Genomic DNA, 15,174 nt, shown 5'->3' with positions numbered 1-15,174 from the left:
TATAGAAAAATCTTGTCCGGGGCATAACTCTAAAACTATAAGAGATATCAACATGAAACTTTGTAGGTGAATAGATCTCAATGGGTAGATGTGCAGTGCATAAGAACAATAACTCTTTTTGTCCTAATTTTGGAGTTATTGCCCTTTGTTAATTTCAACACTTTGAACTTTGTCCGGAACATAACTCTAAAACTATAAGAGATATCAAGATGAAACATTGTAGGTAGATAGATCTCATTGAGTAGAAGTGCAGTGCAAAAGAACCATAACTCTGTTAAGCCTCATTTTTGAATTATCTCCCCTTATAGAAAAACCTTGTCCGGGGCATAGCTGTAAAACTATAAGAGATATCAACATGAAACTTTGTAGGTGAATAGATCTAAATGGGTAGATGTGCAGTGTCAAAGAACCATAACTCTATTTTGCCCGGTTTTTGAATTATCTCCCCTTATAGAAAAATCTTGTCCGGGGCATAACTCTAAAACTATAAGAGATATCAACATGAAACTTTGTAGGTGAATAGATCTCAATGGGTAGATGTGCAGTGCATAAGAACAATAACTCTTTTTGTCCTAATTTTGGAGTTATTGCCCTTTGTTAATTTTAACACTGAACTTTGTCCGGAACATAACTCTAAAATTATAAGAGATATCAAGATGAAACATTGTAGGTAGATAGATCTCATTGAGTAGAAGTGCAGTGCAGAAAAAACATAACTCTGTTAAGCCTTATTTTTGAATTATCTCCCCTTTAAGAAAAATCTTGTACTGGACATAGCTGTAAAACTATAAGAGATATCAACATGAAACTTTGTAGGTAGATGTATCTCAATGGGTAGATGTGCAGTGCACAAGAATCATAACTCTGCCTTGCCTAATTCTGGAGTTATTGCCCTTTGTTTATTTTTACTTTTTGAAGTTGTCCGGAACATAACTCGGAAGCTATAAGAGATATCAACAAGAAACTTGGTAAGTTGATAGATAACAATGATTAGAAGTGCAGTGCAAAGAACAGTTACTCTGCCTTTCCTAATTTTGGAATTATTGCACTTTGAACTTTTTCCATGGACATAACTCTGAAACTTCAAGAGGTGTACTTTCCTGTGTCCAAAACCTATTCGGGGAGCATCACCCGGCTCAAACCGGGCTCTTGTTTATAGTTTGCCTCGATAGATAGGTTTCAGCCCCATACAGTAATATAGCTATATTCTTATGTAATTTTCGTAAAACTCTTAGTAAAAAATCCAAATGATGCTTATTTTGATATGGGTTCAACTTGAATAAATGGTTTTCTGGTTTGTTTCTCTTTCTAGTATCGTCATAAATTGTCTATTTGGAGTCTCAATTTAGCCCCCTGTACATTATTTTCTGTCGAACTTTATGCCTACGTCCATAACCAGTTGACGTTGCCAATTTGCATAAAAAAAGAGTTGATTTTACTTAGTTACATGTACACGTCAAGCAGCACAATTTACGTTAAATCGTTATTTCTATTTTCCGATTAAATGGTAGGAATGTTGCGACGTAAGAACATACACAGGGTAAGGAAATAACTATTTCTACCAATCTTAATCAAATATTGATTTGGCATTATATTTAACAGTTAACGTTCTAATAAACAATAAAAATGACTGCAATGCGATTTGACATCAACAAAGTCCTTTTACTTTGCAATCGTTTTAAATCAAGTAAGTGGCATTGAGTTAAAAGAGAAATTTATAGACGAATGTATTAAGATTGTTCATAAAAAAACAAGAACCTGACAAGGACAGTTTTATTTTCCCCACAGTAAACCTTTTATAATGAGTAGCTGTAACATCTTTTAGGAACAACCTAAATATTTGTATTTGAATGGGTTTTGCTCTTCCGGGTAGTTCTGTAATATATTTCTCTACATATTTTGATATGAAAATAATTTAATTACCTCGTGTAAATTAAATATGAAATTAAAAAAATATGTTTTTGTAGCAATGTTAACTTCCTGTAGAACATTTGAAAAGAAAACACGAGCTTTTATTTCCAATCTGTATTGTTCTACAGGCTAGAAAACGCCCACTTTTGCCCATTCCTACTTTCGTTTTCGGCAAAACAGATTTTACGGCCATTTTATCCATCAAGATAATATAACCAGCTACATTATTTGATAAAAGAAATCATCACATAAAAATAAATAAATTATATTTACCGTAATTTCCTCACGTACTGTCCGTAAAGCCTAAATCGTTTAATCCAGGACTTAACTCCGCCATTGCGATATTGACACACAATTTTACAGCGCATGCGCTAATATCACAAGATGACTTTGTTATCTATCACGTAAATAATGAATTGTAAAATGAAAATCAGGTCATACAAAAATATACTAGATAATTGTCCTCTTTTTAAATTATTGTTATGATAAAATATTAATATTCTTTGTTTTTGTGTAGAAAAAAACACATTATGGCTGAATGTTTAAGTAAATCAAATTATCAAATACAGACTTGACATGAAGTTAAAACTAAAACCATCGCACTAAAAATCAAGAGAAAAACCTGGAAACAACAACAACATTTGTCTGAGATTCGTGCGGAGAACCATACACCCCTTTAGCTCTGGAGTATTCTTTTTCTAGAACACGGGCTTTAAGTTCAATTTCACATTGAGCCTTTATAATCTTTCTTTATATAAAGTAGATGTAAACGTAATATTTATCTATGTTGTTTAAGATGACAATTGGAATATTTTGTCTGTTCCTCGTCTTGGTTGTCAAGATTAATTGTTTCACTGTCAGGAAAGGTTTCCTCCCATAAATGATTTCATGTGTCCATCTATCTAATATCTATCAGTTTTTTGTTTCATGAACATCAGTATCTCTGTTTTTGTATGGTGATAGCTTTCTTGGTGGAATTGTATCAGGAAATACAAACACTTCTTGCTCATTGGTACGATTTCCACCCGCATGTGTCCTACTGGTAAACGGTGAACGTAAGGCCAATGCCGCTGAGATTAAAACGGTTAGGACTAGGTAATGGAACATACTCAGTGTTGTAGGACTTTGCATGTCTGTCGCATCATAGACAATTTCTGGTAATAGATGTGCGTTCTCTCTTACAGAGCTTGCAACTACAGTTACCGGTTTTGTGGTGTTGACTCGTGTTTCATATACACTAGCTGTGTAGTGTCTTAGTGTATCAAAATGAACAACATTGGCTGAGGAGGATGGTCTACCGCTGTCAACCTCATCTTTCCTCGATGGTATATCTTGACCTAAATCTGACTAGCGTAGAATTGCAGGTCTCTTTCTGACACGCAGTTCATCTGTTCGATCAACTGTGTCTCTGGACAGCTGACGTTTTAACTTTGTTTTTGGAGGATCAAGAAGTTTGATAGGGTGTTCCTCTAGGTTGTCATCTTCTTTGGTATTCAGATTTTTTTCTGGACAAAGAAAGTCACATTAATATTTTGCAAACCAGCAGTATTACTTGATGCGACTTTTGAAATTCAAATAAGTCTATAAAGAAATGTAAAGTGTTACTTTTAATAAAATAACATAAAATGTTAACGAGTTATTTTGCGTGTAGATGTTTCTATTTTTTTCTTCTCCATTCTTCATACCATGCAGGGTATGGCGAGTGAGACGGTTGAAATTAAACTTAGATACGGTGTACACAATTTAATAATGTTTGTTGTAAATGATATGATGTTCAAACAAAAATAATTGTTTACAAAAAAATGACTACATGTTATTTAATCATTTAAAAGTTTTACTGCATAAGGTATATAATTGGAATACGGGTTTTGATAAGATTTGACCTGAATTGAATTTGAAACCTTGAGGTTGAAATGTTTTGTCGTAAATGTGCCATTGAATGACATTGATAAGATAAAAATGGCAAACGTTTTATCAAGACAGGAAGTGCTTTTTCATGATACAAAACGTGTTCATTCATATACTGGGAAAAATGAATTAAGATAAACGTTTGAGTTAAACTTGTTACCTGTTAAGAAATTTTAACAGGTACTACAGTTGATATGTTGAAATATTGAACAATCAAAATCGCAGTTGTTGCGAATGAATTTGGGAACCTTCGGCAATTTCCGTATATTCCGTATACAGTATCTGATATGTTCTTGAAAGTGTTGACATTTATTCAGTTTGACGCACCGACAGTGTTAACAAGACATTCATAATGACTGACAATGTCAAATTTATATATAGACTTTTTAATTCATAACAAATTATATATTGACTTGAAAGCCAAAAAAGTAGAAAAAACATATGTTATTAAAAATAAAAATATACAAAAAACCATACCTTTATGAACAGTTTCTTTTGCCATGTCGTCAATACTTGTTTTAGATGAGCATAAGAGCACAGGGGCTGTAGCTGGACACTCAGGATAATTACCGTTCCGTGCCGGTACCCTCCCAGACAGACTTTCATGCAAGAGCCGGTTGAACAGAGGAAACTTAAACCAATAATAGATATTAATTCATATACTTTTCTATTTAAGGTGAAAATTCTTTTGTAATTTAAAGGAAGCTATGGCCTAATGGTTATGGAGTCTTCCTCTCAAACCAGTGATCATGGGTTCGAGCCCTACTCAGGTCACGACAGTGTTTCTTCATATGGTCTCTGTGGCTGGGAGGTTAATATCACAGACTTTTAAATCACCACTAGGGATTCGAATCTCGCTAATGCTTTAAGATTTTGTCATAAGGGAAAGCTCTTCAGGTAGCTTATTAATGTGTTTAAAAACGCGTCATAGGGCAATGTAAGTGTATATTACGTTTTGAATAAGCATTGAAAGGGGTTCGATTATAAAATGACATAGTAGAATTTTATACTGAAAGATTGGACACTCCCCATGTTATTTATTGACTTCAATGCATTTGAGCTGAAATTACTTGAGAAGCCACTCTTTCTTAGACTGAAGATAATAAAATCGGAGCGTTTATTCGACAATTGCCGATTGAACTGTCTATGAAAGTTGGGAGGGGGGACTGAATATCCTATAACGCGTATTGTTAACAATAATGACATTAATTATAACATACCTTTGGTTTCGAAGGTTTTCCTGGTGAAGTTGATGGAGACACCATAGATACAAGTATCCAAATAATATATACAAAAGTTTATCATCCGAATATTCGAAATATCCAAAAGAAATTTAAAGACACAAAAGATACGTCTATAACAAAGGCAATGTGTACATCCACGTTAAGATTATTAAACTATTGCATATACACAGAGACTGTTAAATAATTGTTTATTCGGATACCCGTGTCTGAATCCATTGAAATCAACACCCGTAAGACCCTTTGTGTACTTTGATACGCTAAGCTATTGCAGTAGATTTCGATAAATCTAATTCATGATTTAATTTCACAAAAGGGCATGTGGCTCATATGCTGTAACTTTACCCAAACGCTCATTGGAAAATGAGTTAGTCGTTGAAATAATCTTTTTTTTTCTTCACAAAAATGCCTGCACAAACGATTAATTCATTAACTATTTATTTTAGTAGCTTCTGCATTATTTATCCATTAGATATTCCGTATATTCAACGCCTGCATAAAACCACAGTGTAATTTTGAATAAACAGTCATTTCTACTTTATTTTCTCCCTCAAAATGAAATCATTTATTTTCTTGTACAGGATATTGAATTGTTTGCGCATATCACAATTTGAAAATTAACCAGCGTAAAATTTCTAAATGCATGAGTTTGAGTTACATTTCCGAATGGTCCTGATAATAAACGCGATTTATTACATCTTCAGAAGGAAGAGAGGACTTCTTATAAGGTACATTGAGCGTTGAATTTCATCAAGCGAGATGTAAGTTATTTAAATTTGATATGCACACACGTAAGATCTAACATCGTCATGTAAGATTTTATAATTAAACGTGAATTGGTTTATAACTGGAAGGTCTGTATACCATAAATTAGATTGATGATACATGTAGTATTTAATATAATTAAGAATAATATATCCCAAACTGTGATTTTATCGCTCAATAACATCAATGTTTGGAGGTCGGATGCCAGGAATTATATCACGAGGGCCGAGTGATATAATGATGCGCATCCGAACGACAAACAGTGATGTAATCAAGCGATTTGGATATATTATTTCGATTCTAACACGACATTGATCAACAAATAAAGGTTGCCGTACCTGATATTATGCAAAATTGCGCCTGATTTGCTTCCGTACTTATTGTCAGCGCGTCGGATTTTATAGTGGTTACGTCACATGTATAATGATTACGTCACATGTCTAAATATAGTACGTCAAACAGTGATTTTATAGCATAAAAACACACACTTTCGGTTCTTCTATGGTCAATAGGGAAAAACGCGGGTCGTGTTAGAATAAGTGATAACAAGCTAGAAAAAATGTGTAAAGATGTTCCAGAAAGTGTTAAAGGCATGATCTGATATAATATATAACTATATAAAGAAGATAGAATCTATTAAAATGCTCAAAAACAAAATATTATTTTACTTCCTACTTAAAACTTTATCAAGATTCTTTTTTTTTTCATAAAATATTTTATGCTATGTTCATATTTTAATTCAAGATTTGATATAGACTAGAGCAATGTAAACATATTTAGATTTATAAAATATCGACTTTGTAGGACAAAAGTATTTCTTATAAGTGACAATAAAAATATCGACTTTGTAAGACAAAAGTATTTCTTATAAGTGACAATAAAAATATCGACTTTGTAGGACAAAAGTATTTCTTATAAGTGACAATAAAAATATCGACTTTGAAGGACAAAAGTATTTCTTATATGTGGCGATAAAAATATCGACTTTTAAGGACAACAGTGTTACTTATTAATTAAGATTGAAAATCAACTATGACGAAATTATGTGTATTTTATTATGAAGTTTAGATATTTGATCTACTGCTTAAAAATATGCATTGACGACTGAATAACAGGCACGAGAAAATCTTCTAACAAAAGATAAAAGATCCAGAATATCATTCAAGACGCCGAAAAGACAAGAACCGGTGCAGTGTGGATGATGGGGTGTAGTTTGTGAACATAAATTATTAATCTTACATAAAAACTGCGCACGTAGTTTATACGTTAACGAAGAAGAAAATATTCACCCATGACTGTATACGCATCGTTATTACACGTTTTTTAATATACCTGACTCGGGCTGCCTTGTAAAACTGCTTTTTGCAGCTTTGAAAGTCCAACAAAAGACTGGCGAATTAACTTCAATATTGAGTTAGTTTTCGCAAGGCTTTACCGACCTTAAAATGCAAGCGCGTTGTTTTAGCGAAACTGACCTATCGGTACGTCTTATCGCATGGTTTGGAACTTTTTTTTTGTTCTTACTAACCCATTATATTCAGTACACTTTCAATGAGCATTTGAAAACTGTATTGATATATAGCAGTCAGTTTTTTCATTGAATCATACAGAAAAAAATTCAACTGCTATATAGCAGTTGAGGGTGTTTTGGCACCTTATATATATCAGTGTAGTTTTTTCACCGAGGTTCCAATGGGGCAGCGGTAACGAACATTCCCAAGAAGTAACAACAAAAAAGTAAGAAAGAAAATTAATGAAATGAATTTGTTCTCATATAATTATGCAACTGCTAAAATCAAAAGATACATCCGCTGAGTGAAATATTTCCACTTTAAAAAGCCCTTAAATCTTAAATCCGAATAACTTTCTCCGCAAACTATCAGTTTACAATCCGTCTCTATCATTGGACGTTGTTTTAAGTTTTCAATATTATATATTGCTATAAGAAAGCTTACGACACCATAGGCTGGTATTTGTTCATATTGTCTGGGAGTGAGAAGGTGAAAAACTGAAAGGGCACAAGAGAGAGAAATGCACGTCTTTTTTGTTGTTGTTGTTGTATTTTTCTGATTAAAATGAAAATGCGATAAAACAATTAAAATATACTACCACTACCTCCCATCATCCACACTGGCCGGGGCGACATCTCGGGATGTTTCTGCAAAACAACTTGTCTCGGCCTAACGGCCACGACATTTTTTTAGCAGAAACACCTCTTGATGTCGCCCCAGCCAGTGTTGTATCCTCGTTACTAACTCGTTTCATATACTAAACTAGTAATTATTACCTATTGACAGCTTTGACGTTTTTTGAGACAGTTTTGACGTTTTTATATCTTTTTGAGATAGTTTGGGTGCTTTGACGTATCAACAGTATTACCTTTTTGATTTTTTTTAGATTTAAGTTGCAAATTTCATTAGAATAACTACCTTTAAATGTTCAGTTGTGTTATCAGTGTAAAATCAATTTTTAGTCCAATTTCATAATTTATAAAATCCCCTAATTCAATGCGGTATATTTACAAACGGTAGAATATTTAAGTACACTTGCTTTCGGATTAAAATTACTGTATAACGGTTTCTATGGGGAATTCTTTAAAGATTTGTAAAGCTGACGAACTATTTATTTAAGTTTTATATCCTACAAAATAAGGCAATCTATTAATCCACAAGGTTTTTAACATCAAAATTTAAGGGAGTATTTCTTATAATGATAAACCAATATGTAGAGGTCTATATAAATACACTGAATTCCGGGGCGTCGTTAATGTCGTTTGTCCCTCACCGCTGTTGGTTCAAATCCCGCCAGAGACTTTAGATTCTTACATCTGAGGAAGCTATCCAGGTAGCTTAAGAAACGTCGATGGTTCTACCAAGGTGCTCTTCCACCACTTATAAAGCTGTGAAGTCGCCATATAACGTTATAGTGAAACACAAAACAATTTATTGTGAAAATGTTCTTAAATTTGCGTTTGATATAAACATGATAGAGCTGAATTTTCATAACCAATTAGGTTTAGGCGGCTTTACCCCCATCCCCACCCCCTCGATTAAAATTCATATAACAACAAAGATCGATTTAATTGGAACAATTTTGATATTTTAATGCACCGGTAAATTCAAAAGAAGAATCCTTAAGATTTTCAAGCCTCTGGCAATTCTATGTTTGTAAAAGATCTCATTTCCGCTTTGCACCATTACGTTTAATGCCACTCTATCGGTTTAATGCCACCATTTCCGATTTGCACCCTTACGCTTAATGCTACTCTTTCCATTTGAGACCAACTTGCAATCGGAATATCTCGGTTATAACTATTGCACGTCTTATGTAAAGTAAAATTGTTTTATTGCTAAAAGTACTCAATGTGAACGGGTTGTCACCCCGGACGAGGAAGGGAGGCAAGGTAGCGGGAGTATCAGACCCCAGGTAACGGTCACTGCAATGACCCTCAGACGGTCAATTTGAAGGATTAAAACTCCTGCTCTGTGACCAAAACATAATCCTATCATAAGTGCGCAGAACAAAAAAAAAAACATCCAAAACCTTACCGCATTCGCATAACCATTGACCCGGGATGAAGAGGTTGAAAGGACGGGGCGGGGCTATCATTGATACATGCATATATTTGGCACGTGGATTTATTTATTTATTATTATTACTTGCGAGAACAATAAACTTACTATGCATCACCGTTTACACATGAACTACCTGCCGGTATAAACAAACTATCGTGATACCACAAACATAAACTTAATATGTTACGCCATTGTCGTCTGCCGCGTTATTGTGTATCTCCCATTATGATGAGATACCGAAATAGATTATCATTTTAATATTCTCATATCACGTGATCTGATTATTGTAACAATTTTATTTAATTCTCGTCTGATTTATTTCTATAGTAACGGAGAAAGATAGGATTTCTACCGTTACATTCCCGATGCAAAGATTTTTACGACATTCGTCCAACGTTAAATAGAAATTGAGAAATTTGAATCTCAAAAAATGAGACACAGAATAAATTATTATATAGGCCTTCATTGAATAGATTAATTGAAATGCGGTGTCTTAAAGAACAGTTTAAGAATATCGAAATATCACGTATTGACGGGAACACCTGTTTATAAATTTGTGTGCTTTTATTAATGTGATGAAATAATACAGACAAGACGGTGTCAAACAATTTTCAAATTTCTCAAAACAAGCCGTCTTCATTTCTTCTTCTGCTGAAATTATATACATGTATATATTCATGTATGTTTTGGGTAAGACGCTGAAATTATATACATGTATATATTCATGTATGTTTTGGGTAAGACGCTGAAATTATATACAAGTATATATTCATGAATGTTTTGGGTAAGACTCTGAAATTATATACATGTATATATTCATGTATGTTTTGGGTAAGACGCTGAAATTATATACAAGTATATATTCATGAATGTTTTGGGTAAGACTCTGAAATTATATACAAGTATATATTCATGAATGTTTTGGGTAAGACTCTGAAATTATATACATGTATATATTCATGTATGTTTTGGGTAAGACGCTGAAATTATATATATGTATATATTCATGTATGTTTTGGGTAAGACGCTGAAATTATATACATGTATATATTCATGTATGTTTTGGGTAAGACGCTGAAATTATATACAAGTATATATTCATGTATGTTTTGGGTAAGACGCTGAAATTATATACAAGTATATATTCATGTATGTTTTGGGTAAGATGCTGAAATTATATACATGTATATATTCATGAATGTTTTGGGTAAGACGCTGAAATTATATACATGTATATATTCATGTATGTTTTGGGTAAGACGCTGAAATTATATACATGTATATATTCATGAATGTTTTGGGTAATGCAGCATGTCTCCAGATTCATGTTAATTTTCATGAAAAGAAATGTATCTTAAAGTAAAATAATGTCAACTGAACAAAGAAAATAATTTACACATTGCAAGCAGCTCTTGCAACCAACGTAAATTTCCAAAATATGTCAAAATAAGCAAAAATAGCCCTTACTGCGTTAGTAACGCAGCAGAAATATTGAGATAATTTCAGTAAGATAAGTCTATAATCCTTAATAGCATGTAAATTATTATAAGGATTCTAAATTCGTTTTACTTTTCTTAAAATGTTAGTACATTTTTTTCATATGTTTAATTTTTATGCTCCACGCTTTTTCGTCCGTCCGTCTGTCCGTCCCTCCCTTCGCTTTTCTTGTCCGGGACATTAAACTTTGAAACAGCAAGAAGTATCAACATGAAACTTTGTAGGTAGATTGAGTAGGTGTGCAGTGCACAAGAACCGTATCTCTGCCTTGCCTAATTTTTGAATTAGTGCCCTTTGTTTATTTTTACACTTTGAACTTTGTCCGGGACATAACTCTGAAACTGTATTAGGTATAAACATGAAACTTTGTAGGTAGATAGATCTCATTGGATAGAACTGCAATGCTAAAGAACCTATATACAGCCTTGTCTAATTTTAGCGTTATTGCCCATTGTTCATTTTTACACTTTGACTTTTAACCGGGACATAATTCTAAAACTATAAGAGATATAATCACGAAACTTTATAGATATATAGATCTCATTAAATAGAAGTGCAGTGCAAAAAAACAACACATTCTAATCACGTCCGGATACATGAACATATTCTGAATACAAAAGAGAGAACCTCTGGGTGTATGACATTTCTGAATATAACCTTTGAGTGTTACCCCTTTGCTAGTACAAACATACTTCATATTCTGCAAGCAGTACCAACATCTCCACCAAGATAAGGGTTTAAAATGACATCATCATAAATAAAACAAATTGTCACGGAAATATTATTACACATTCAGGACTATCTAGAGCTCACGGTAAAACATTTATGTAGCATTTAGGACTCAAACTCATGGGAATATATTTATGTAACATTTAGGACTCAAACTCATGGAAATATATTTATGTAACATTTAAGACTCAAACTCATGGAAAAATATTTATGTAGCATTTAGGACTCAAACTCACGGGAATATATTTATGTAGCATTTATTACTCTATCTCAAGGGAATATATTTATGTAGCAATTAAGACTCAGAACTCACTGGGCAATATTATATAACGTTTAGTACTCGGAACCCACGGGAAAATAATTATTTATCCCCCACGACTCAAGCTTTTTGAATAATTTTTGAATGACACATAGGATTCGAGCTGATGAAAAATGATTGTGTAGAACCTATACTTGAGTTTATGAAAAAATGATTTGTAGAACCTAGGACCATAGCTTATGAAAAATAATTATGTAGAACTAGGGCAAGTTGTTATGTGAATTATTATGTAACAGCTTGGGCTCGAGGTTATAAAAATTATTATGTGACATGTAGATATCGAGTTTATGGAAACATGACTATGTAGCACCTAATATTCGAGTTTACTAGAAAGGTACTTAGGATATAGGCTCTGGACGGCAAGTAATAACCGACAAAAACAACCACTTTTTTTAGTTTAATCGTTGGATTTATATAAGTTGAACATGTAAAGTAAGATGTATTTTGTACGTCAACTAAAGTTTATTAAACATATAATCTTCAATAGCCATTTAAGAGTGAAAAAATACCACCCTTAACAAATAAACCCCTTTAAAGGACTTAGCCCCTGAAAGACCCACTGTAAACCATGTTTACAAATTCATTTTCACATTCTTTCGGTATTAGTTATCTATTCAAACTTTAATCCTTTATCAATATTATTATTGCCTCTTTTATATTTAAGTTTTTGTTTTGAGATGTTCCGAGGATTGTAAATAAAAGCTAGCGATCTTAAATAACAATATTTTGATGCCGGTGGCGTTCTTTTTTTTACAAGAAGTTTATTGTAAGTTTATATAGTTATAACTATCTTGTTTTTGTTTTGTTATCCCTCTTTTTACCATTGTTGCTTTTCTCTCAAGTGAAATAATTATTTTTCTATCTTACTTTATCAATTGTTGGTGGGGGTACCCAACATTGTTACTGCGTTGCAAATGTTATAAATACTTTTAAAAATGGTCGATGCGACAGACAAATACCGGAGTCGAGGCTACAGACAAATACCGGAACCCAGGCTACAGACAACACCGGACTCGAGGCTACAGACCAATACCGGAACCGAGGCAACAGACAACACCGGAGTCGAGGCTACAGACAAATACCGGAAACCAGGCTACAGACAACACCGGAGTCGTTGGCTACAGACCAATACCGGAACCCAGGCTACAGACCGTACTGGAACCGAGACTGAAAATAATAAGGGTATTGAGGCAACAGACCTATACTGGAACCGAGGCAACACACAATAACGGAACCGAGGCTAGAGACCAATAATGAAACCCAGGCTACGGACTATAAAGATATTTGTTGACAAATATGAGCCAAGTATACCGTGTTATCTAACAATACTCTCTCTCCCTTTATTTTTTTGCTACATTTTCAAATCATCAGGAATTTGAGCGTGCTAATTACTTCTTCTCTGGAAAGATTTCTTTGAAAAGGTAATAGGTAATACAGAGGGATTTAAATATATTTCCTTACATTTAGTATACCGTTTGAATTATTGGATATTGGATTATCTATCAGTTATATCATTTTGATGACCCATCAAAATAAACGTGTGAGTTTAGATATGATGGATAGTGTACTCACCGTTCGTTATCCGTTCCCACGGTACTTTACGTGATTACAGAAATTAGTACTTTATTTATTTGTTTGCACTGTCTTTAGGTCAGGGTATGCCAGCGATTGGCTGAAAAAGTGCAGGGAAAACCGTATGATTCAATTTAAACATGAAGTGCTTGTATGAAAATGGGGTATTTTTTAAGTATAAAAACTAATCTAAAAAGTAACACTACATTGTTTTCTGAAGAAAATGAAATATTTCATGAGTCTCTTTGATAATTTTGACTTGGATGTCAGGCATTTCATTCTGCTAGAAAAATTACCTCTTTAATTACCTCTTTAACATGAAAACTCAATTTCAAGGTAAGACTAGGGACCATTTTTATAATGTTGGTCTCTGGAAATATCAAAGTGTCCTTTAGAAAAGGAACATTTTAACACAGAAATCGTAATTTTTATACAAAAAGCCTAGAAATTATTAAAGAAATTACCAAAATAAATAAATAAATCAATAAATAAATTAATAAATAAATAATATAAATAAATAATGAAAAGAGAATTAGAGAATTGAGAAAAGAAGAAATATGCTGTAGAAAAATGTATCAATAATTATAAAAAAGCGTTGAATTACACATGTATTAAAACAATAAGAATGTTTCATATAGAATCATATTTCACTTAAAACTTCCATTATTTAGTCTTTTATGCCGGAGCCCGCAGGGTATTGGTACGCGTATAATTTTGAGGCATGGAGGAGCACGTGACCTGTTTTCGGTACATGGAGGAGCTTGTGATCTGTAAACCGTACATGATTGACCTATTCGAAAACCTAGCTAAATACCGTTTCCCGGTACGTTACGGATTTACCTCTAGGGAATATTGTATACACACCGGTCTCTCAAATGACAGATGTACACAATGCTAAGGAATTAGTCCGAATTACACCTAATTAAGAACATAACACTATTACGTGATATTTCTAATTTTCTATTATTATTTTACCGTTTAAGATGGAAAAACCTGCATGATGTGTTTGAAAATTATCAATGTTTCTTTAATATCTATCTGAAATTTTACAAACAATAAATTGTTTATAGTGAAAATTCCACAGAATTAAAACATTCGTTTGTGGCATCTGCCATAATAGATAAAGATATTTTCTGCGTAAATTTGTGTGTTTACTTTATTTTATTATTTTTTGCAAGGAATTATTCATACAATGGTATTTAATCATTTTCTTAAACAGAAATATTGTTTTATTTTTGACCAAGGCCAAAGACCTTCTATCGATCGATTATAATATTGTCAACTATATTCCTGATACAAACGTTAATTTTCTTTTAATTTTTCCCCCAAACAATGTTGAAAATAGTTAATTGAAATATCTTTAAATCATTAAATATGTTCCCCGCAGGAAACCATTTTACTTGTCTTATTATTTTTTACTTCCGTAGAAATAGCAATTATGTTTTATAATGTTATGATACATGTAATTAGAACATGTGTACGGCTGCCTGTTAAGTTTTAAAGATATATCAGCCATTTTACTGAGGTCGGAATGGCTATAATTCATATTAAGTCCTTATCCGAAGTTTGACGGAAAAGGCCGAAAAGATTTGATTTCTATCTCTAAGGTAAATTAACTGTGACTCATTCAGTATATTTAATTGCAGACCCATCAAAC

The 15,174-nt window shown here is 32.9% G+C and overlaps 2 protein-coding genes across 4 annotated transcripts in view; both read right to left on the bottom strand.

Moving 5' to 3' along the window:
* LOC132758625 (uncharacterized) overlaps positions 1-15,174 on the bottom strand; it is a 101,247-nt gene that overhangs the window by 18,996 nt on the left and 67,077 nt on the right. The window lies entirely within an intron of this gene.
* On the bottom strand, positions 2,889-5,617 carry LOC132758627 (uncharacterized). Its single transcript, XM_060750321.1, has 3 exons — positions 5,040-5,617; positions 4,297-4,450; positions 2,889-3,416 (listed from the first exon to the last, which is right to left on the bottom strand). The coding sequence occupies exons 1-3, from the start codon at positions 5,082-5,084 to the stop codon at positions 3,259-3,261; spliced, it is 357 nt and encodes a 118-aa protein (XP_060606304.1). The 5' UTR covers positions 5,085-5,617; the 3' UTR covers positions 2,889-3,258.

The sequence above is a fragment of the Ruditapes philippinarum genome, unplaced genomic scaffold (assembly GCF_026571515.1).
Source record: "Ruditapes philippinarum isolate M1 unplaced genomic scaffold, ASM2657151v2 ctg5689_1_1_1_1, whole genome shotgun sequence".
Taxonomy (NCBI): domain Eukaryota; kingdom Metazoa; phylum Mollusca; class Bivalvia; order Venerida; family Veneridae; genus Ruditapes; species Ruditapes philippinarum.
This window is presented reverse-complemented; position numbering and strand designations above follow the sequence as displayed.